General features: G+C 42.7%; 1 protein-coding gene across 1 annotated transcript in view; it reads left to right on the top strand.

Moving 5' to 3' along the window:
* Nucleotides 1-22,921, top strand: part of LOC311061418 (dolichyl-diphosphooligosaccharide--protein glycosyltransferase subunit STT3B) — a 140,975-nt gene that overhangs the window by 44,883 nt on the left and 73,171 nt on the right. The window contains exon 2 of the mRNA XM_084080054.1: nt 18,098-18,206. Within this exon, the coding sequence (XP_083936180.1) occupies nt 18,098-18,206 (109 nt within the window). The remainder of the gene's footprint in view (nt 1-18,097; nt 18,207-22,921) is intronic.

Below are 22,921 nucleotides of genomic sequence, written 5' to 3'. Positions count from 1 at the left end.
TTTTCAAAGATACTGGAGAAACTTTTAAATAGCAGATTAGATTCTTTTTTTTTGAAAGATTGACATTACATCTATGAAGTTTCTAAGGTGCTGTCAATGGTACTTTTTGCATTTGACACAAATGTTTTTTGCTCTGGGGATTTTCCAGATAATATAAAATATTTTGGGATAAACAGGCATTGCTTTTTCAAATTCAGTGTTTACATTTGTTTTTCAGAATGCACAAAACTAGTTTTTTTTACAGATCATATCGACATCGGTAATATCGGTTATCGGCCATAACAGCAATTAATTATATCGGATATATCGATATCGGCCAAAATGTCTAATCGGTGCATCCCTATGGCATCACTGGGAAACAAGGTCAAAACTACTTTTGCCACATTTTTCATCAATTTAAGATTATTATGTCCTAAATTAATTATATCTCTTCTGTCCGGCAGGAACCAGCTAACTCCAAAATGTTCATTTTTCAGGAAATGGAAAAAACAAAAAGTGGAGTTAGGAGGTTTTGTTCATCATTGATAAGAACAGCTGAATGGACCTCCAAGCTCACAATGAGGTTGGATGTCAAAAGGGGGTGGAGCCTGGAGTCAGCAAAACCAGCTAACTCCACCCCGCTTTGCTGGAATTTAGCAGAAAGTTTGAGGATCCAATGGTTAGCTGGTTTTGTCAGAAGCACTTTTTAATACTTTTCATTGGTTCAATATGTTTTTAATCAACACACAGACGTAAAGGGTGTTCAATAGCACTGATTTATGGAAAAAAATGCAAAAGTGGAAACATGGAGTTAGCTGGTTTCTGCCGGACAGCAACGATTATGTATCTTAGATGAAACATCTCTTGAAGAGCATACTGGTCGTCTTGGCTCTCTTTGTGATTGTTGTGAAGGTCCTGTAGCGTCATTCACGTGATGTGGATTTGGCTTTATTTGTATGGTGTGACGGCCTACGGGTCGAGCCGTCTAGAAGAGCGTTCACGTGTCCTTTTGGACGGTCTATCCATCCGTCTTTGTGTCTTCCCACACCTCCATATTTGGGCAAGACTAAACGTCATCAACATGACCTCAGAGACCCACAGGTAGCCGGAGCCGTTATTAGACCCCGTCAGTGGTGTAAAGTAACTAAGTACATATACTCAAGTACTGTGCTTAAGTACAATTGTGAGGTATTTGTACTTTACTTGAGTATTTCCAATTTCCAGTACTTTTACTTCTATTCCACTACATCTCAGAGGCAAATGTTTTACTTTTACTCCACTACAACTATTTGAAAACATTAGTTACTAGTTACTTTGCAGATATACATTATTACATAATAAAACATACCTTAACCACTTCAGCCCTAATTTATATCTAGGCTATTTGAAAATAGCAGATCGACAAGCTCACAAGCTTGTAGATCTGCTATTTTCAAACATTTTAGTACTTTTACTTTTGGTGCTTTTAAGTACATTTTGATACCAATACTTTTGTACTTTTACTCGAGTACATTTTTAATTCCGGACTTTTACTTGTAACAGAGTGCTTCTACATTGCATCTCTCCTCTTTTGGGAGACGGTTTGCATCCTCAGAGCACCTCTGGTGTGGGTCCCAGTTGCATTGTATTAGTACTTTTACTTAAGTAAAACATGCGAGTAGTTTTTCTTTAGACCCCGTCTTGTGTCTTTTTTACTGAGCTCTTATACTGCTGTGCCTATACTGAGTCCACACACTATAGTTTAATACCGCTGTTTTGCTATTGTTGGATTAAGCCCACAGGCCCCATGTTGTAAGTTACAGGGTAATTGCCCCTCTTGTGATATGGGTTCCTGTTGCAACTCGGCGATATCTCATCTCACTCGAGTATTTAATTACTAATCAATACTAACCTAGCTCACAACCTAGCTTCAGCCGGGCTAATTATGTGCTACCACCACCACTGAGTTATTGTATTGAACTTAGTGAGCATGTTTCCCTAATGGTTTTGCCATTGACGGATTCACTTTAGCGCACAGGTCTGCAAGTGCTGATAAACTCCTCGTAGCTCATTCGGATAGGTCAGGCCCACGCTCGGCTTCTCATTGTTATTAGAATCTATTTTACAGCTCTGTGAACCTGCTGCACCCTTAAACACACCGATATATAAAGGGAAGAGAAACGGACTTAATTAACTTAATTCTTCTTCTTCCTCTTCTTCCTCTTCCTCCTTAACAAACTTTAGATTGTTTACACCATCTTATCTCTCATTCACTCATTTCAGAGCTGAAAAGGGATGACAACATTTTGCTAATGGGGTTATTGACGTCTCACGACACGTAGTCCTATTGATTATTTAGCCCACATTCAGTGTGTAAGCATAATTTCATAATCCAAAGAAAGATGAAAGGACCAAATCATTATTTAACCTCTGGATAAGGTTATTTATTTCCAAGCTTTAGTGTTGCATTGAAAAAGTTTGTTTTTGAATTGAATTATTCATTCTGACAACGGATTGTTTGTTGAACATAAAATATTAATTTGAAGCATTTGTATGAAGCTTCCCTCATAGTTAATGCATTTTAATAAGCAAAAATCAGAGAGGCGGAAATGTGTTTTTTAATCACAGAACCAGGCAGCTGACTGCCTCTGCTCTGATATAAGAGAGAAAAAAAAAACACTTTGACTAAATATGAAATGACCGTCATTATTTAGGCTGTTTATTCTGGCCCTTGAAGCTCCTCAATAGCATTTCCCTGGAATGTCTGTACACACCAGCCTCTGCTCTCTCTGGAGCATTGTTCAGGAAATGCTTCCAAACTCTGCTCTGGTTGACGAGAGCACGATGACTCGGGTCCCGATGATGATCTGCTTCTGGTAAGGCGGTGTGTCTTTTCAGTGGGTTAGCTGAGTTTTTTGTTGTCTTCCTGTGAAATTCCTCCCCGCAGCGACTGTTTTAGGATATGGAGTCAGTGAAGGTGTTTTAACAGCTGAGTTGAAGAGGTGGCTCTGGCTTTGGTGGCACATCACAAAAACAATGTGTCACACTGTTGAGGAGAAAGAAAAAAGTCAATGTTCTGAAAAGCCAAAATACCAATCGTGCGGAACGATGCCACAGTCTAGATAGAAGATGGATGGAAGGAGAATAAGTTCTGCAGGATTATGGCTGAAATGGTACAACCGATTATTTTTTGCTTATTACGTACGGCAATGACGATTGTTGGTATTTGGTATCATGTGATCTGATGACCAGCCTATTGGTTGAAAAATATGTTTTTGCGTTTCTTTCGCACCGCGTTTCGAGCTTGTGGATCTGCTACTTTTGATGCTTTTGTGTGATGCTGTAGTATGATAAATAGATAGGTTTCTGCCTGAAGAGGCAACGATATATGGGTTGATTTGATGAAATAGCTGAAAACCTCGTCACTAACTAGACACAGACATAGCAAAAATATTAGTTGGATGAAATTAAACTACTAACAATATTGTGTTACAGTAGTTCAGTCCCAAAACCTGTGACAGAAGATTTACTGTTATCTTATCTCACATATTGGGATGTTTGTAAGAAAGGAACAAATTAACCTGTGCCATTGAAACCTTTGGCCTATTTGATTAGTTGTATTGGAAGGCTACTGTGTTCTCCTAGAATGAACCCAGTAAGAGTGTCTCTTCAGCAGTGGCGTTCCCAGAAATTACATTTAGGGCAGGCGAGATTTTTTTCTCCCTACCCCCCCCCCCCCCCCCTCCGAAGGGGCGGGGGGGGTACTCGGGGAAAAAATCTCGGGGGAAACAAGTTAACAACGCAACACTGACTACAGAACTGAATAACGTTAATAAAAACAATATGCAAGTATAATCAATCAATCAATTATTCAGCGGTGGTCTCTTCATGTTGTAGTTTAATGGTTCAAGCTGCTCTCATACTCAGAGCCCCTTTTATGCCAGGTGAGTACAGGTGATGGCCCAGAGACCCCCAAACCTGGCACTCCTGGCACCCCATGAAGATAAAGGCAAACATTTGCATCACTATAGTATTAGGCGACGTCGCTCTGCTGTTTGGATACGGTAGTGATTAGCTGCCCGCCCGCGTGAATGGACGAGGTCCGACGGCCACTATTCTCTTTGGATTTTTTTCACTGCCTGTTTTTCAGTCTTTTACTTTATTTTCTAGGGGAGGCTAGATTTTAGTTGGGCAGGCGGCCGCCTGCCCTGCCTCTATGGTGGGTACGCCACTGCTCTTCAGGCCATTAGTTTGCCCCAAGATCTTCTTGGTGAAATACCAACACAGTCTCACTCCCAAGAAGGCACATATTGCCTTTTGGTCAGAACCCCAGGAAGGCACTATGTGTCGTCCACTATGGGGTTGCACGACAATATGCGCCTTCTAGGGTCACTCATAGACATTCATAGAATTCCTCTAGGCACCCTGCGCCTTCTTAGGCGTTCCATTGATGATACATTGGACTGACACAATAAGAAGACATTCAGACAGGATGGCCTCATTGGACCCCGATTGACCGGACACGTTCTTCAGCTTCACTCGTGACATGCGGTAGACTAGACTGAGAGCTGAAGCACACGCTGAAGCTGCTTTTTTAGGAACACACTAATCCCCTTTTTATAGAGCCGTTTGGTACCAAATGGCATAACCTCTGGAGTGTGAAATAGCCTCCTCTTACAAAGCGCTCTCTTTAATGTGTTAATGGAGCACTCACAGTCGTGTGCCCTCGACTGGCGGCAATAGTAACAGACCTGACACCTCGCACAAGCAGGTTAAACACTAGGTTTTTCCCTGTCGAAAGTTGTGCACACATTTGTTTTGTCATGCACCGTCGCACAGCCGAGCACAGATGGAGAAGCCTTTTGTAGGTTTCCTACGCAGGTCTCGAGAGTCAGGAAAAGTTTGAGGAAAAAAAAAAGAGAGCAAGGTCTTTGAAAAGGTCTTTGGGTGATTTGAACAACAGGCCTGCCTGGGGATGTATGTTGTTAAGCAGTTACATTATGTTGTGAAGCAGTTATGTTTAATGTTATGCTTGTGTTATTTGTTGTTGGGAAAGATAAGCTTTGGCCATATAGTATTGTGGCAAGTTAATCTTCCAGTTCCCTAGGAAACCATCTGCATAAATTTCAGAAACCCAAGGTTTTTATGTCTCCACAATTAAGGTATGGAAAGATTTTCAAAATGGGAAAGGAGCCATGACCCTTAGGGGAGCAAGCTTTAGTTATTTAGCAGTCATTGCACATCCATGCTCCATCCACCCAGCGCTCCCACTGAGGCAGTTTGTAGTGTACATATCTACAGTATATTTCAGGCATTGTAATACAGTACGTTTGTAACATGTCAATAAAACAACGACTTCATGTGGCCAGTCTATGATGTCAGTCATCTACTCCGGGTTTGGGCAAGGTTTCAGTCTGACCGGCATAGAGCACCGACGTCTGACGTAATCAGGGTTGCCAGATCTGCTTATTGTAATTTCCCCGCAAGAATGTATTTGAAAATAGCCGATCTACAAGCTCACAACGCGTCGCATTGCGACGCGCTGTGAGCTTGTAGATCTGCTATTTTCAAATAGCTGATGTATATGTTTAAGTGCTCATATGGCCCATAGTCGCTTCTTTTGGGCTGGTTTTCCTAGATCTGGTTGCTTGTTTCTCTCACCCATTCTGAATGAATTCGTTTATTTTTGGACCACAATATGAGACGATTCTAAGATCACCCAATGTTATTTTCCATAGAGAAAAACCTCTGGATATTTCAGGAATAATAAAATGCGTGTAGGTACAGTACTTCCTTGCCCTATTGGCAGCATGCACAAGCAATTCTAAACTGCTCGCCTCCGACAGAGGCACGGCACAAAAATGTGAGATTAATAATAGTCGATTTTGAGTCTTTCAATGGATTACATTAGTGATTACCGTTTTTTTAAAGTTTGTTATCCATAATCTCCAACAGATTGCACTTTGAAGTGAGCCTACTCGACCACGCGCGCGCTGACGCACAGCGGGGTGCGTGCACTGCAAACGCAAAACCCCAGGCTAGACAGATGGAGAATGTGTCAGGCGTTAACTTTGCACCAGACTGTGTGAGGCAGTGAGCAATATAAACCTGGCCGGTGCTCTTCAATCATCAGACGGCGTTTTAATCCTTCACATAAACATCTCTGTGTCATCCCTCACTGTACCTGTTGTGTGCTTGCAGCCTTGTAGAAGTAAAAGCAAGCCTTGTTCTAAAAAATCAATGTCAAGCTACTGAAATGGATGGGAAAACAACACCTCTGAATTTAAAGCTCCCTATTTTTGGTGACGTTTCTTTCTACCCAAAACGGTCCTCCTCAGGCAAATACTAGGAAGGCCTGGGGTCAAAATGTTGCAAATAAAGCCAGCTTTAATCCCAGAGTGCAGATGTGTTCTTCCTTGGTTTCATGTACTAGTCTTTATCCGGCACTTGTTCTAACTGAGGTTTCGGACCATCCTTCAAACTCTATAAGCTTTTTGTCATATCCTAATACTTGAGGGTCATTATGACGGAATTGGCAAGCAGTTCGATCCCCCCCAGGTGAGGGCCAGGGGTCTCTGCTGCTATAAAAAGCTAATTAAAATGTCAATACCACAGGCAGTGCTCCCGGTAAATTATGATGTCAGGGAAAATGGCAAGCTCATCGTACAGGTACCATCAAATCATTATGTCATTGAGAGTATTTGATGCCCAGAATAAACCCACACTATACGTGCCTCGGGTGTCATTGAGGCATTTATCAGGTTCTAAATCATACAGTAAGACTCTGTTTCTAGCTGCGTTTCTTTCTAAGGGTCAGTGCTCTTGTCTTTTAAGTGTGTGTTTTTTTTTATCTTTACGCTGTCCAAAGAATGAAATGTACAGCTGCGTGGACTAAATAAATGGGACTGCTTTATAGCTCTTGCTCCTGCCTAGTCCCAGGCAGTGCACAGGTACGTCATGCAGCCAGTGTTGCCAGATTCTGTGAGAGAAACAAGCAACCAGGTCTAGGAAAACCAGCCCAAAAGAAGCGACTATATGGGCCACATGAGCACTTTAATTTATATATCAGCTATTTGAAAATAGCTGATCTACAAGCTCACAACGCGTCGCGATGCGACGCGTTGTGAGCTTGTAGATCGGCTATTTTCAAATGAAATCTTGCGGGCAAATTATTATACGCAGATCTGGCAGCACTGAACAGCTGTTTAATCCTAAAGGTAGAAAAGATGGGACTAAACATTTGTTTGTTTGTTTGTGTATATACCGTGGTTTCTAATTCCCCACCGCCCGCCGCTCGCCACCAGGAAAGTGTGTGTGATGCATCTCTGTTTCTTTGCCAAGCAGATTGCCTGACGCAGTCATTTTTCACTCCTCGATTTGACTCGATGGTAGCGATGCTCTTTGCTTATTGACAAGATGGCAGGTCATCCCACCTAGCTAGCAGGCGACGTGGCTGCCATCTGCTTACTGTATGTTTCCTCAGCAAGTACCACCACCAGCTGGCCCACGCTGAGAACTTTCTTCAAAAAACGGCGACTTTGTGAGTGTTGGTGGACCCTGATGATTTAGCTTCAGCCCGTAATCTGGCAGCCCATTTCTGGCGGCATTAAGATTAAATGGCTTCCTGAGTGCTGCTTCGTCTCGTCTGCACGCTTGATCAGATACTAGCCTCTCTGCTGCCTCGGTGTGTGTGTTTACACGTCGGAATTAGCGTGATTATTTTTTTTATTGCTCGTCTGAGTAGCGCCAGAGATGGTCGACTTGGCCGAGTCATTAGCGGTGTGCGTGTGTGCGTGTGTGTGTGTGTGATATTCATCACCTACAGTACCACTCTCATTGGGTGCTTTCGGCTTTCTAGTAGTCCCCACTAGACAGAGATCACAGGACCCCATCCGGCATCCACACAGACACCAGTAATTACATACAATATTTAACTAATTTCCTGTACCATCTGCAGAGCATTGCCACGTTGCATCCAGGCAATGCAATTAGCTCGCCAGGTCATCGAGCGAGCGGTCCAGTAATTGAACACAACGCCCCCCCTGCGGCATAAAGCGACGGCACTACAACAAGGACGCCTTATCTTGTCTCAGCAGGGGGCTGCTGGCGTGCCGGACACTCAGTCAGCTGTTGTAAGAATAGGATTTGGCAGTCGTCCAGTCGGTGTCACCCTTTCCTTTCCACCACCGCAGTCATAGTATTGAGTCTGGAGGGGGACTTGGCTGAGTGTGGACAGAGGACACGAGCTGGCTCACAACAGGGAGCGTCCCACAAGGCTCCATGTTATCTTGTGTGGAGAGAGCAGCTCCTCTGATAGAGGCTTTGCTTATTGTCGTCCTCCTTAGCCATCATGTCATCTAAACGGAACAGGCAGCCAAGTAACAATTAAGAGGCTAATTCTGTAGTGTGGGCATAATAGTCAGGTCGACCCTGTCATTGACTGTGAGGCAGGGAGGGGCCTTTTTTAGACCTGCTATACCTATACATTGTTATACCTTTCAATCCGGGACGGCATCTGTGTCATTATAGATATTGATATAGCAACATCATTTTTTTAAATGTTTTTTTTGATAAAAATGTTTTCCAAAAAAACTCTTAGGATTTAGAAGCCTTTTTTTAGAATCGGCCTCGGGTCTAAATTAGTTAACCCTTTAAGACCTGAAGCCGATTCTACAAAAATGTCTTATGAAAAAGTATTATGAAAAACCTATGTTTCTATATCAGTGGTGCTCAAACGTTTTTCATGTCCAGGACCCCCAAAATGATATGTATTTGGCCGCCGACCCCCATCTCAAAATATTTTGTTCCAGGGACCCCCAGAAGCACAAAATAGAGTTAAAAATGTTCGCTTTAAACAATATATATTCAAAGATTTTCATGTATTTTCACGATTTTTGAAAAATAGCAGCTGTACAAGCTCATAGCGCGGCACAGAGTGCCGCGCTATGAGCTTGTATATCTGCTATTTTTGAATAGCCAAAGTGTAAAATAATGCTTTTTAGCTCAAATGAAAAAGTGACAAAGATGCGTTCTTCCTCCTTCCCTGGATTCAGTTCAAGAAAAGGATTAGTCCGTACATTACCGCATTTCTATCTGCTGTTTGGAGAATCCTGAACCTTTTTTGTTGTTGTGCCATGTCATACTGTATACACACATTTAAGAAGGTCAAGACAACTCGATCCATGTGTAGAGTTTTAAAGTAAACAGCCACACGGGATAAACCAGAGGCCATTAAACCTGAACCTCTTGGTTTGTTTGTCTTAATCATACGAGACCAATTTCTGTGGATTCTGGGGGGGGTTTTATCTGTGAGTTCATCAGACCTTGAAAACTTGAACTTTGACTGAAGGAGGCATTGGGGTATAGAAGCTGTTACATCTCTTTAAAGTTACTTTAACAGCAGCCCACAGTGGCCCATCTACATTGATTTGTTGTGACTAGCTGTGCACAAAAGGTCAGTGCTCACTATGCATGTGTCACGTCTGTGCTCGGTGTGCCAGACGGCTGTTTGTTTACAGCATTCAACTCCACTGTTAATCCTCATCCTTGTATTTCCTTGTCGTATTTTTTTTACAGAGTGGCTCTGCAGTAGTCTAGCCTTTTGTAAGAGGGTCCTTTTTTTTTGTCTAGGTGGTTTGACCTAATCTGCGCCAATTTATTATGCACCCCACCAGTAGGCCACAGAAGTACCTCCACTAATTATTTTTCACATATGGTTTATAATACATATGGTGAAATATTTATATATTCTTTGAAATATTTAACTTACATTTTCATAAGTAAATGGGACCCTGATCGGGTTGGATCCTTTTCCCAAATTTGCAGTCATACATCATAGATCATTTTCTGATCAGTTCAACATAATGATGAATATAACCGTAATTATGTCATTGAGACACAAAAACGCATTCTTGGTGACCCATTCAATGTCTCTGGCTGGGACCCATTTGAATTGGTCACCCGTGGGTCCCCGGGCAGCGTTGCCAGATCTGCTTATTATAATTTCCCCGCAAGACTTTATTTGAAAACAGCCGATCTACAAGCTCACAACGCGTCGCATCGCGACACGTTGTGAGCTGGTTTGGGCTGGTTTTCCTAGACCCTGGTTGCTTGTTTCTCTCACAGAATCTGGCAACACTGGTCCCCGGGGACCCACTACATTGAAAACCATTCCACAGCATCACTGGTGACGTCACTCACACAGTGTCTGTCTGCAGGACTGCAGAACAGTAAAGCAGGTGCTGTGTTGTTTTATCGGCTTGGAGCTGTACCGTTTGGAAGCCTTGCCCGCCTTGCTTTGCTTTGCTTTGCTTCCTCGCATCCAGGTAATCTATATCCTCAGAGCGCAGCCTCAGCCGCACAATTAGTCACGGTGGCGGGTGTACTTGAGAAACAAAAGCGTGCACTTTAGTTGGACGTGCACCAGAATATAGCATGTCCAGCAGAGGCAGCAGGGAGGAAAGAGCAACGATGCATTTGATTACACGGTTAACCCATTCAATCCGGGGAACTAAGGCATCTACAAATGTCTTCTAAATACCGCCGACCACCATCTCAAACATATTTGGTTCCAGGGACCCCCAGAAGCAAAGATTTGAGTTACAAATGTTCGCTTTAAAATATATATATATATAAGATTTGCAAAATTTGTCACGTTTTTTCAAACAAAATGCAGATCTACAAGCTCATTGTACGGCACTTGGTGCCGCGCTATGAGCTTGTATATCTGCTATTTTTGAATAGCCAAAGTATAAAATAATGGTTAAAATCTAAAATGACACAGATGCGGTCCCGGATTGTATGGGTTAATGCAGAGTGAGGTATCACCGGCTCATAAAGCACAATGGGATCCATTTATCCATGCTGTCGGGGGGGAGAATGCGGCCTCTGCCTCAACACCATGCTAGTAATCAGGAAAAAGGCCCCGTGATTAAAATGAGGTTTGACACCTGCGTGCGTTCTCCCGAGACCCAAAGTGCACTAGATGCTTCTCTTAATTTCCATGTCTTGCTTTGAGATATTACCCAAGGAACCGCTGAGGGAGCTATCTTCTTCCTCTTTTTTCACCTTCCTATAGCTGCACAAAAAAAGCCACAAGGGATTTTTAAGATGTGTTAACCGCTTCATCAAACGTCGTTCTTGGCAAAAATGGCCAAAAATATTTGAATGAAAGTATTTTCAAAAATAGTCTATAAGGCTTAAACACGTAAACTCCTACATTATATACTACTTTGTTGTATATAAACAAACATAGCGGATCTACAAGCTCACAACGCCTCACAATGCATTTTGAGCTTGTACAGTAGATCTGCTATTATCGCTGAATTTTGGTCTATTTTCGCCTATTAACAGGGATGCCCAGAATAGGATGCAGGTTTCATGTGGTTATGGGGTACCCTGCTTTGCACACAGCTTACCTATGTACATGCCCATTGTAAGAGGTGGTGGTGATGATGGTGCCTGCTCTTCCTGCTGGGACTAAAATGGACCAAATGACCAATTTATCTATTAAATGTCTATTATGGGCTTGCTAGGGCTGCATTATCTGGCCCATCCCTGTGGCAAGTGCAGGGCACTTGAGCACTCCACTCAGATAGCCGTGAGATCATTGTAAAATGCCATTTATTCATTTATTTTAGCAAGGCAGGCGGCCTCTTTTTTATTTTATTTATTCTTTTTTAAGTGCTTTTCGTAGTAGAGCTTCATTTGTGCCCTGCTGCCTTCACAGCTAACCAGACCAAGCGAGGTCCATTTGCAGTGCAGCACTGTGAATGAGATCTCTCACACCTGGCTGCATCAGACCCACTCTGGAGCCTGGACTTAGAGGAAAATAATAATGAAAAAAGTTTCTTTCTTCCTTTTTTTCCCTCCTCTTCTCTTTCTTTAGCTGGCCGACAGTCAAATTGTCCATGGGAATAAGGGATTCTCTGGCTGGCAGGAACGACTCACAATGAAATAAGTTTTGCTGGAGGGATTACGCTACACTTGGGGGGGAGATGACAGAAGTTTGCTGAGTTGTTAGAGTGGGGTGAGGGGGAGGTGATTGGCAAAGTCTGTGAGAGACTCAACGCCAAGAGGAAAAGCTAAACACTCTACACTTACATGTAGACATGTTGTATGGAGAGAGAAGAGGCAGCTCTTTGCCGCCAGGTAGCGTTTGTCCTTTGTGTGGTCGTCGTGTCCAGATGGGTTGTTTGTCGGTCCAACTGGTGGTCTGTGGACCACCAGGTGTCATGGCCGCAGGTTGTTCAGTAGTGTAATATGATTGGCCGGGCAGTCACCACGAAGACCAACAGGCCTACTTCTCTGTTCACTGTGGGGGTTCTGACTCATCAGTGGTCTTCATCAGCTTAAACAACATGAGATCTCTGTGTGTGTGTGTGTGTGTGTGTGTGTGTGTGTGTGTGTGTGTGTGTGTGTGTGTGTGTGTGTGTGTGTGTGTGTGTGTGTGTGTGTGTGTGTGTGTGTGTGTGTGTGTGTGTGTGTGTGTGTGTATAGAGATGGAGATATTGTGTACAAGCATGTGGGCACACTGTGTGACTGCCTGGCTCAAAATGGATTTTTCAGTCAATGAATTATGAATAAGTCATAACGAAGACAGCAGCTCAAACTTTATTTTTTGGGAAATAACAGTAACTAAAATATAGCCCACACACACGCACATACACTCTCATAACTCTGCTCCTAACTGGCTTGCTTTTGCGACACCCATTCAAGCCCTTGAGGAAAAAAATGCTAAATGCATATTTTAGAGGCAGGCATAAAAATCCTCCCATAGGCTCCAGTCTAGGCCCTTGTTAGTTTTTGAAAGATACCTTTTAGAACTCTCCAGCATTTTGTATTAGATGGTGCAGTGTGTGGAGAAGACAGTACAGTGTAATGATAATTTAGTAGTCCCCCAGTCTCCCCACTCCTTTGGGGGTATTTCTTGTCACAGTACATTTGCACATATAGGTGACATTTATTTGCCCTCTTCATTTAACTATGAACTATCTTCATTTAAGACCGGGAACGCATCTGTGTGTCATTTTAATATTTCTTTGGCTATTCAGAAATAGCAGATATACAAGCTCATAGTGCGGCAATGAGTGCCACACTACGCCTCGCGCTGCGAGGCTTGCAGAGCTATTTTCGGTAATATTCCCCTCAGAATAGGGATGCTAGGGTTCAAGAGCTTAATGTAATAAAAAAAAGATCCCATCACACAAAGATTTTGGCGGCCCCCCTGTAGTAACTCGGAGGACCCCCTGGGTGTCCCAGACCCCCTGTTGAAGACCCCTCGGTGTAGAGAAGACGGTTCAGTGTGGTGGTGAGACAGAAGAAGCAGTTGAGAGATGAGAGGAACCGTGAGACATGACAGGAGCTGGACTCGAACTCATCATGACTCACAAGTAGCATGCGGGTTGGTGTGTTAACTGGCTGCACCATCAGCCAAGCCACCCCCCGGTTTGAGTCCTCTTTTGAATGGTTTCCTTCTTGGCTTGATTTCCACACACACACACACACACACACACACACACACACACACACACACACACACACAAAGAGCAATACCAATATCACGTAGTTGGAAGAATTATCATTTTGTCTTGCCAATGCCAACATAAGACCTGTGATATTCCTTTCATCTGTCTGGCCAAAAGTTGACTGGATTGAATAAATACAGCGACCGGATTGGACAAATACAGTGTCACAGGGTGTTGTATGTTTTTGCCCTCTCTCTCGGCACTGCCCTGTCTGATGCAAAAAACACAATTTAGACAGAAAGTATAATTCCAGCATGTACACAGAAACACATATTGGTAATGCCGTATGCCATGGAGTTTGTGCTTGGCATTAGCCAAAAAATATATCAAAACCAATAACCGTAGGTTAATCGAGTAATCGAGAAGCAAGCTTCTATTTATATTTGTTTTTAAATTTCTTATATATCAATGAATCGACAAAAACAATTGTAGAGATGTTTTATTATCAACTAAATTGACTAACTAAATCGCCAAATATAGCGAACTTTGCCAATCTACAAGCACACAATGTGTCTACGTGAGCTTGTACATCTATCGTCTATTTTCATAATTTAAAAAAATGTTTTCTAATAATCATTCATTAATTGTATTCTAGGCGAAAGTTTGAAATAATCGTGATCGATTTTGAAGTCTTATCGCTCAGCCCTGCATGGAGTAGTAGTCAAATGTCATGGAATTCATTTCAGCAAAAATGACGGGAAGGAAAATGAGAAAGTGGATGAAATAGAAAGCAAAGACGGATCTTTAGTACCAAATACGAATATGGAGAACCAGTCCAAACCAGTCTTGGCTTTTGAAATGGCTGATGCATGCCTCCCCCGGGTACTTCAGTGCAGATGAGGGTGGCCCTGCCAAGCAGGGGGAAGGCCCTCTGCATGGAGATGAGAGCAATTTAGGTTTGGATGTGAAGGGAGGTAGCAAAGCACCTGGTGATGATTAATCCATTAGGACCGGGAAAGCATCTGTGTCATTTTAAGATTTCTTTGGCTATAAAATAAATAGCAGATATACAAGCTATGAGCTTGTAGATCTGTCTATTATTTAGAAAAATTGTGAAAATGTGTGAAAATCTTTGAATATATATTTTTTTAAGCAAACATTTATAACTCAAATCTTTGCTTCTGGGGATTCTACAAAATGTCTTCTAAATACAGTTTTTTGAAAAAAAAAAACATGTTGCTATATCAGTGGTTCTCAAACTTTTTCAGGTCGAGGACCACCCAAAATGATGTGTTTGGCCGCGGACCCCCATCTCAAAACATTTTGTTCCAGCGACCCCCAGAAGCAAAGATTGGAGTTTACAGTTTAGGCATTTAGGAGTTAAAAATGTTCGCTTAAAAAAATACATATATATTCAAAGATTTGCACCGATTTTCACGATTTAAAAAAAATAGCAGACCTACAAGCTCATAGCGCGGCACTCGGTGCCGCGCTATGAGCTTGTAGATCTGCTGTTTTTTTAATAGCCCCAAAGTAATCTTGTGAAATGACACCGACGCGTTCCCCGGCCTTTAATGGATTAATGAGCTGCCCCTCATGCCAGCCGGGGATGAAAAGCTGTCCCGCTCGCTTCTCCTCGTGCACAAACACTCCTCCTGCAGCTCTGTGACAAGCGTGCTGCTGTCTCTTGATCTCCTCTCTTGATTTCTCAGCCGCACATTTAGGCAATACACAGTCACACCAACACCACCACCGAGTCCTCAGTGGATTCACCGATTCACTCCCCGCTGAGTCACATTTAATCCATTAGGACCTGGAACGCATCTGTGTCATTTTTCGATTTGAGCTAAAAAGCATCATTTTACACTTTTCAAAAACGCATCCGTGTCATTTTTTCATTTGAGCTAAAAAGCATCATTTTACACTTTTCAAAAACGCATCTGTGTCATTTTTTCATTTGAGCTAAAAAGCATCATTTTACACTTTTCAAAAACGCATCTGTGTCATTTTTTCATTTGAGCTAAAAAGCATCATTTTACACTTTTCAAAAATATCAGATCTGCAAGCTCGTAGCGCGGCACCGAGTGCCGCGCTACGAGCTTGCAGATCTGCTATTTTTGAGAAATTGTTAAAATGTGTGCACATCTTTGAATGTATTATTTTTTGAAGCAAACATTTGCAAACTCAAATCTTTGCTACTGGGGGGTCCCTGGAACAAAATATTTTGAGATGGGGTCCGCGGCCAATTACATATACATTGTGGGGGTCCTTGACATGAAAAAGATTGAGAACCACTGACATAGTAACATAAGTTTTTTCAAAAAACAGTTTTTACAGGATTTAGAAGACATTTTGTAGAATTGGCCTCGGGTCTTAATGGGTTAAGATGTGTCAGGAGTCGAGGAATATAAGGAACTGCTGGGGATATGCCCGGGGGGGGCTGTTGACATTCTACTTTTGGTGCTAAGCTTTTCTAGGTCACACTTTAACCCAGGCGTCCCTATTTTTGGCTCAAGTTCACTCTTGCGTTTTTGTGACAAGACGTAGTTAAGTCGACTATTAACCGCAGTCACATTTCTGCCGTGCCGCGAGGAGAGATGTCACAAAGGAGCAACGTCTTAAGCTGCCATCTGTAACCTTTATGTCTGTCGCTCAGCCAAGAGGCAGTACTACCCACTTCACCGGGGGAGATGTTGCGCTTATGAACTTTAGACAGGGTCATCCAGTAGGTCCTTCCTCCTGACACCGGAGTATACATTTCTCAACGGAAATGTAGGGGGAGAGAGACCACCTCCAACCACTGCAGATTCTGCTATACAATTGTATTGACATACTCTACCGTACATTTTATTTATTAACCCATTAAGACCGGGAACGCATCTGTGTGTCATTTTTTTTAGATTTCTTTGGCTATTCAAAAATAGCAGACATACAAGCTCATAGCGCGGCACCGAGTGCCGCGCTATGAGCTTGTAGATCTGCTATTTTTGAAAAAAAAGTTGTGAAAATGTGTGCAAATCTTTGAATATATATATACATTTTTAACTCAAATCTTTGCTTCTGGGGGTCCCTGGAACAAAATATTTTCAGATGGGGGTCCGCGGCCAAATACATATAATTCTGGGGGTCCTTGACATGAAAAAGTTTGAGAACCACTGATATATTTACAAAAACTTCAACATTTTTCAAAAATAGCAGATCTACAAGCTCATAACACTATGAGCTTGTAGATCTGCTATTTTTGAATAGCCAAATAAATCTAAAAATGACACAGATGAGTTCCCGGTCTTAAAGAGTTGATATAAGTTACATATTGCAGCTGTTACTGGTGTGTGTGCAGTAATTGTTAAACCCAGCCCCTCGGCTCTATAACGTCTCAATGCCCCGACATGTATTCTGACCTTGGATGGAGGTCGGGCTTCAAGTAGGTTTTTTTTTTGTATTTTTAATATTTGATGGAATATGATTCAGAAGCCACCTTGCTGTGCGTGAGAGCTGATTAGCTGTGCAGAGATAAGGTTATCTCCCAGCCCTCTCTGTGCTATACCTCTCCATTAGTGTCAGCTGGAACAGGTAATTGTCCTTCGGTGGGCCCTCCTCCTCCTCCACCTCGCTGTAGGTTTTCTGTGTCTCGCATCAGGTACACGGGGCATCCACTCAACACGCCGTGAAGCAGCCTTGCCTTAATGAGCCAAGCGTGGAAGGAGCCCCCGTGAAAATGTACTGAACGCTCGCTTCGCTTTCGCTTGGCTCTCCTTGGCAGCACTCGTCCCCGCGGTGTCGACTCTGTCAGCAGCCGACTGCTTGACAGCGTTCCAAACTCTTGCCGGCTTACAGTAGCAATGCAATGTGAGTCGAGGCTAGTTCGCAGAGAGATTCCTGTTCATTATTGTTTTTTGTTTAGTTTTTTTACAAGTGTTATTTTCCCACCTCCCAACCCCTCACCCTCTACCAATATATACCAGACAAATTTTCTGTTTTTGGTCGCTTTAACACTTGCCAAGCGTTTGGCAGTTGGACAGCAGGTTTGGATTCTTTGTGAAATAGGGATGCTTTGTTAAGCAGAGGGCTACGGTGTGGGGGAGGTCTTGCATTCTATGTTTCTGAATTGCATGTGTGTGAGCTGGCTGGCATCTGCACAAAGGCGTGCGTGCGCATATTGTGCAATGGGAGTTGTAGCTTTGCCAATGTGACCAAGGCACAGTACTGTATCTGCAGCTGACCCACTATTACCTGCATTTAGCAAAGCTGGAAGTAAAAGGGCCAACTGGCTTTCAAAGTTAGTTTATCCCATTAAGACCTGGAACGCATCTGTGTCACTTTAGATTTCTTTGGCTATTCAAAAATAGCAGATCAGAAGCTCATAGCGCGGCACCTAGTGCCGCGCTATGAGCTTGAAGATCTGCTATTTTTGAAAAATAATTATTTAGAAAACATTTTTAAGAATCGCCTCAGGTCTTAATGGGTTATTTGGCTCATCAACAGCAAAGTTGAGGTGATCTTTAGCCTATGGATGGAAAAACTTGCTGAAAAAGTGCTTTTTCTTTTATGCATGGGTATTTTATCAAAGGCCTGTGAAAAGGGTGGGGAGAACCCGTAGTAGCTTTCTATCACACATTTTTGTTCTCCCTTTGTACTTAACCGGCCCCATTTGTTTTGTTCTTCCCTTTCAGGTTCAACTACAGATCAACGCATCATCTCACCACCAATGGCTTCTACGAGTTCCTTAATTGGTTCGACGAGAGAGCGTGGTACCCGCTGGGCAGGATTGTCGGGGGCACGGTAAGGTTTTGCGCTCAACTCCCCCAGTCCCCGGCTATGCTTGGTGTCTTTCGACCGGGCTAGGAAATGATCTAACGATTGCAGAAGCTGTTTTCCTATATATATGCGGTCAGGTCCTGCATTTTACATGAGCGCTCTGGAAACAGGAATTGTTTTAGAAACTGTGACAGCACAAGTGCAGGATAAGTGGCGAGCGGAGGCATCGTAACAATGGCTACTGTGCTGAGGGCTGCACACAGCGCGCGGTATGCAGCTCAAACCACATCATAAAGCATCGGGAAGAAAAGGCCTTTATATATTGCCATTCTACATATGCTGGAGTCACAACTGGGTCAGAGAGTATGTGCCCATAATTCTAAGCATTTAGCCGTCGCATAGTGCCAGATGGCTGGGGGGGTGGGGGGGGGTTTACTGAATCTAGACTATTCAAAGTGTCAGGCATGTTGTCGATCACACAACAAGCATTCTACACTTTCAAGGTCCCTGAAGGTTTTCGGAACTTTATGACACGTACTGTATTTTTTTTCCTGTGTGGAGAGATGTGGGATGTAGCCTGGGGGGGTTCAGGTGAGGTGCTTTAGAGCTTTATACCTCGCAGGTCCCCCCCCCCCTCCCCCTCCTCCCCGAACCACTTGCTGGACACAGCATGGGTCCCATTCTTCCCTCGGCCAGCGAAGGGGTACAAGCCGCTTATCTGGATGCATACTCGCTCCTCTAGCTGTCACGGTGGCAGCCCTGCCTGTTTACCGACTGCTGCAGAAGTTGTGTGAAAGTGCAACATTTTCCGTGTGAAGAATTACTACCTGCCGACCGGAGTGGTCATTTATCTCCCGATCGTTTCCCCCCCTGCCTCCCTCCCCTCAGCCTTCTGTCTGAAACCCTGCCACCAGGGAGCTGCTGGACTGTGTGAGTCACAACCGCAAACGCTTTGTGTTGGCCAAGTGTTTTTTACGACCGAGGAATTTACCTCTGTGGATTCCTCGACGATCCCATCATTTTATAAGTGAAGAGATGAGAAAGGAAACGTTTGAGTCGTAACACACTGGAAAAGTTCGATTTTGAGATATCTCATGTAAAAGTAGACATTTTTTGGCCTAAGGCTGGCACTTCAAGTTGGGTTTCATCCTCAGCAAAGCGTGGAGGTGCACAGCAAATTCCATGGCAATCCAGCCTGTATTCAGCCAGATAACTTTTGGGACAAAAAAAGTGGACGGACGAAAGGATAGACCGACATTGCCATCCATAGAGCCCTGCCGCTAGCGTGGCTAAAAATAGAATTTAAAACTCAAAGAATGTAGGCAAAGGGAATAGGTTCACCTAAATACTGAATCTAAAGTAAACTCTAAAGAGGAAACATGCTGCTGGGTAGAGTGTAATGCATGTATGTACTGTATGGTACATGTTAGGGGTGTGCCGATATATCGTCCCACGATATATCGCGATACGTTTTCGTGACGATATGTATCGTTTTGGGGAAAAACATTTTTTTTTTTTTTTTTACAATCATTATAATCAGGCATGCAAACAGCCCCGAGGTGAAAAGGGTGACAACATGTTTTTTTTGGGGGGGTCAGGTGTCACACTATTGCCCTATTTGGATTGAAAACGGCTATTGTAGCTGAAAAGCTACAAGTTTGCATGTCTGAATAATGCAAAAACAGAATTATTTGTTTGCATTTACTTTTTTACACCCCCATATATTTTCATAATAAAAAAAGTGCGTATCGTATCGAAATCGTATCAAAGTTGTGAGCCAAATATCGTATCGTATCGTTTGGTGAAATTAGTGTATCGGCACACCCCTAGTACATGTACAACTATATTTATGTGATATGTACTGTAAGTATACATAGTTATCTATTGTCAACTCTTTCCTCTATGTAATTGTCTAGTCTCATATTAATAACACATTATGAGACAATAAACTTAACAGATCACAAGAAACATGTAGAATGTGTTCACAGCTATATTGCAAGGTGCACACATACTGTATAATGCACATCCAGTTCATTGATGTAGTCTGGTTCAGACTACATCATAGATAATAATTATTATAATAATAATGTATAATGTAAAGTAATATTTGTCTGTATAAGTGGGATAATGCAGTGTGTGCATGTTGGCTATGAGAAAAGAACTGCACTTCAGTACAAAACGTAGCAACCCCTCTTGTGCAGTTATTTACTCATAACGGACTTGCTCCAAGTGCCTTATTCCTGCTTCATACATGTACTGTATATTCTACAATTCCTAGTAGTTTCATTAGTTTTTACTCACCGTCACCGATCATCGCCCAGATGCGTTGGATGAGTAATTATTGTGGCTAATGGTGATGCATAATGCGAAACAAAATACTATTTATTTGCTGCTAATGTGAATCTAGAAATGGCTCCCTGCTGGACTCTAACTGGAAGGCCACTCACTCTGGTTTCTCTCCCTTTCTCTGTGTCTGTCATCGTCTCTTTGTGTCCGTCTCTCTATGTGACTGCCATTTTTACGGACACTGGCCGTTTCTCTTTTTAATAATCATTATTACTTTTGGCTTTTCTCTCACTCCTCTTTGCCTCTCACCCCATCCTCTGTCCCTGTTTAATCTTTCTCTCTGTCTCTCTCTCGTGAATCGTGATAGAGGGACCTGGTACTGCTGTCCTTATTGGAGGTCAGCTCTGAACAGTGGAGACAGCCATACGTTGGCTCTCAGGATCGCTATCACATACCGCTATCATTACAGCGGCGAGCAGATGGCACCGGGCGAGGGCTGTAGCTACATAGACCTGGTGTTTTATTAGCATTGTGGCTGCTACACAAGGGACCCAAAGAATTTGGAGCCCATAAACCCCGTCAGCATTCATCTGTCATAGGCAATTACCATCAGCTGATAATCGACTATGACAAGCTGAGCCTGTAATATGGGATACAGCGGATCTGCTTGCTACAGTACTCACATACTTGGATTAGGGCTGGTACTCATAGTCGAGTAGCGGCCTTGAAACTTGTAATTGGACCCTGGAGAGCACATGGGTTTAATTAATTTTGTTTGATTTGGGTGGCTGCCGAGCTCGCGCGTGTGTGCTTCACACATTCAAATAAGCCCGTACGACTTTATTTGTCCATTCTGACGGCTTCGGTTGGCATTACATGCATGCATGAACGAGCAAATGAAAGGGAAGCAACCCCTGAGGAATTCATGCGTGATTTATGTTCAAGTGGGTGATAGCCAAGCTTGGCCTTTCCCTGCCCTGATTGGAATGGGTCTCTTTTTCCAGACTAGTGATATTTGCCTGTTGGGAAAGAGGGATACTAATGAAGATGAAGTTTTTTTGCAACATTTTAATTTGCTCGTCAGTGTGAACCCCGCCTAATGTAGATCAAAACACTTCAACGTTTCTCAGAGAGTCAGTAGGATAGCAGAGAGGAGTAGCTGAGCTGTAGCGTAAAAAGCTCATAATAGAACACACAGAAAATCAGAAATGTGTGGGGAGGAATTGATTGGCATGACTAAATTGACTAAATTGTGAGGGGAAAAAAGGGGAAAAAATAATTTGCTACTGAAAATTGTAGAAAAAATAATATTGCTTTTTTGTGGGAATGTTGTTGATGTGGTTGGTTTGGGGAGGTACAACATTTGTCAGGTGTATTTCTTATGACAGTATTTCTCCAGCTGGGCCCCACAGACTCCCGGGGGTCCGTGCAGGTGGTCTGATGAAAATTCTTGAAATTGTAGTATTTTAACATTTCTTTGTTTTTCTTTTTCTTTTCATATTTTGTATGTTGCTCTGCTTTACTAGTTGAATTATTGCACCTGATAAACACTTTTGCCTAAACACTCACACGGCACTGCCCTCCACTCCACACAATCGATCTTGGACTAGTCTACGGTATTTGCTGAATTTCCTGCTCAGTCAATAAAATAAATCAAATTAAATACAATTTCCATACCTTAACGTGGTTGTTTCTTGACCCCCTGCGACAGCAACCAATCAATCAACTTTAAATTTGACAGCATGAGAGAACTGCGGCCACAGCTAGCATTTGCAATGAAACATTTCTCCCACATTGGTACTCATACTCACAGCATACTCAGCATATTTCACACAAAGGCGACCCACAGAGAAATTCTAAGCTAAAAAAATGTACTAGTTCATATCGGTGAACTACAGTAAAATCCTCTGTGTTAATTTAACTCCCGAGTGCACAAATGAAACCAAATGGACCCATAAGGGTCCATTTGTTACAGTTTAGATTTTGGAACTTGAACCCTTTAAGACCTGAGGTTCCGATTCTACAAAATGTCTTCTAAATCCTAACAGTTTTTTTTTTTTAAACTTATGTTTCTATGTCAGTGGTTTTCAAACTTTTTCATGTCAAGGACCTCAAAATTATATGTATTTGGAAGCCGACCCCCACCTCAAAATATTTTGTTCCAGGGACCCCCAGAAGCAAAGATTTGAGTTACAAATGTTCGCTTTAAAACAATATATATTCAAAGATTTGCACACATTTTCACGATTTTTCAAAAATAGCAGATCTACAAGCTCATAGCGCGGCACCGAGTGCCGCGCTATGAGCTTGTAGATCTGCTATTTTTGAATAGCGTAAGTGTAAAATAATGCTTTTTTAGCTCAAATCAAAAAGTGACACAGATGCGTTCCAGGTCTTAATGGGTTAACTCCCGAGTGTACAAATGAAACCAAATGGACCCATAAGGGTCCATT

The sequence above is a fragment of the Gymnoscopelus microlampas genome, assembly GCF_963454915.1.
Source record: "Gymnoscopelus microlampas genome assembly, chromosome: 15".
Classification (NCBI taxonomy): domain Eukaryota; kingdom Metazoa; phylum Chordata; class Actinopteri; order Myctophiformes; family Myctophidae; genus Gymnoscopelus; species Gymnoscopelus microlampas.
The sequence above is the reverse complement of the archived record's forward strand: the minus strand, read 5'-3'. Positions and strand labels throughout refer to the sequence as shown.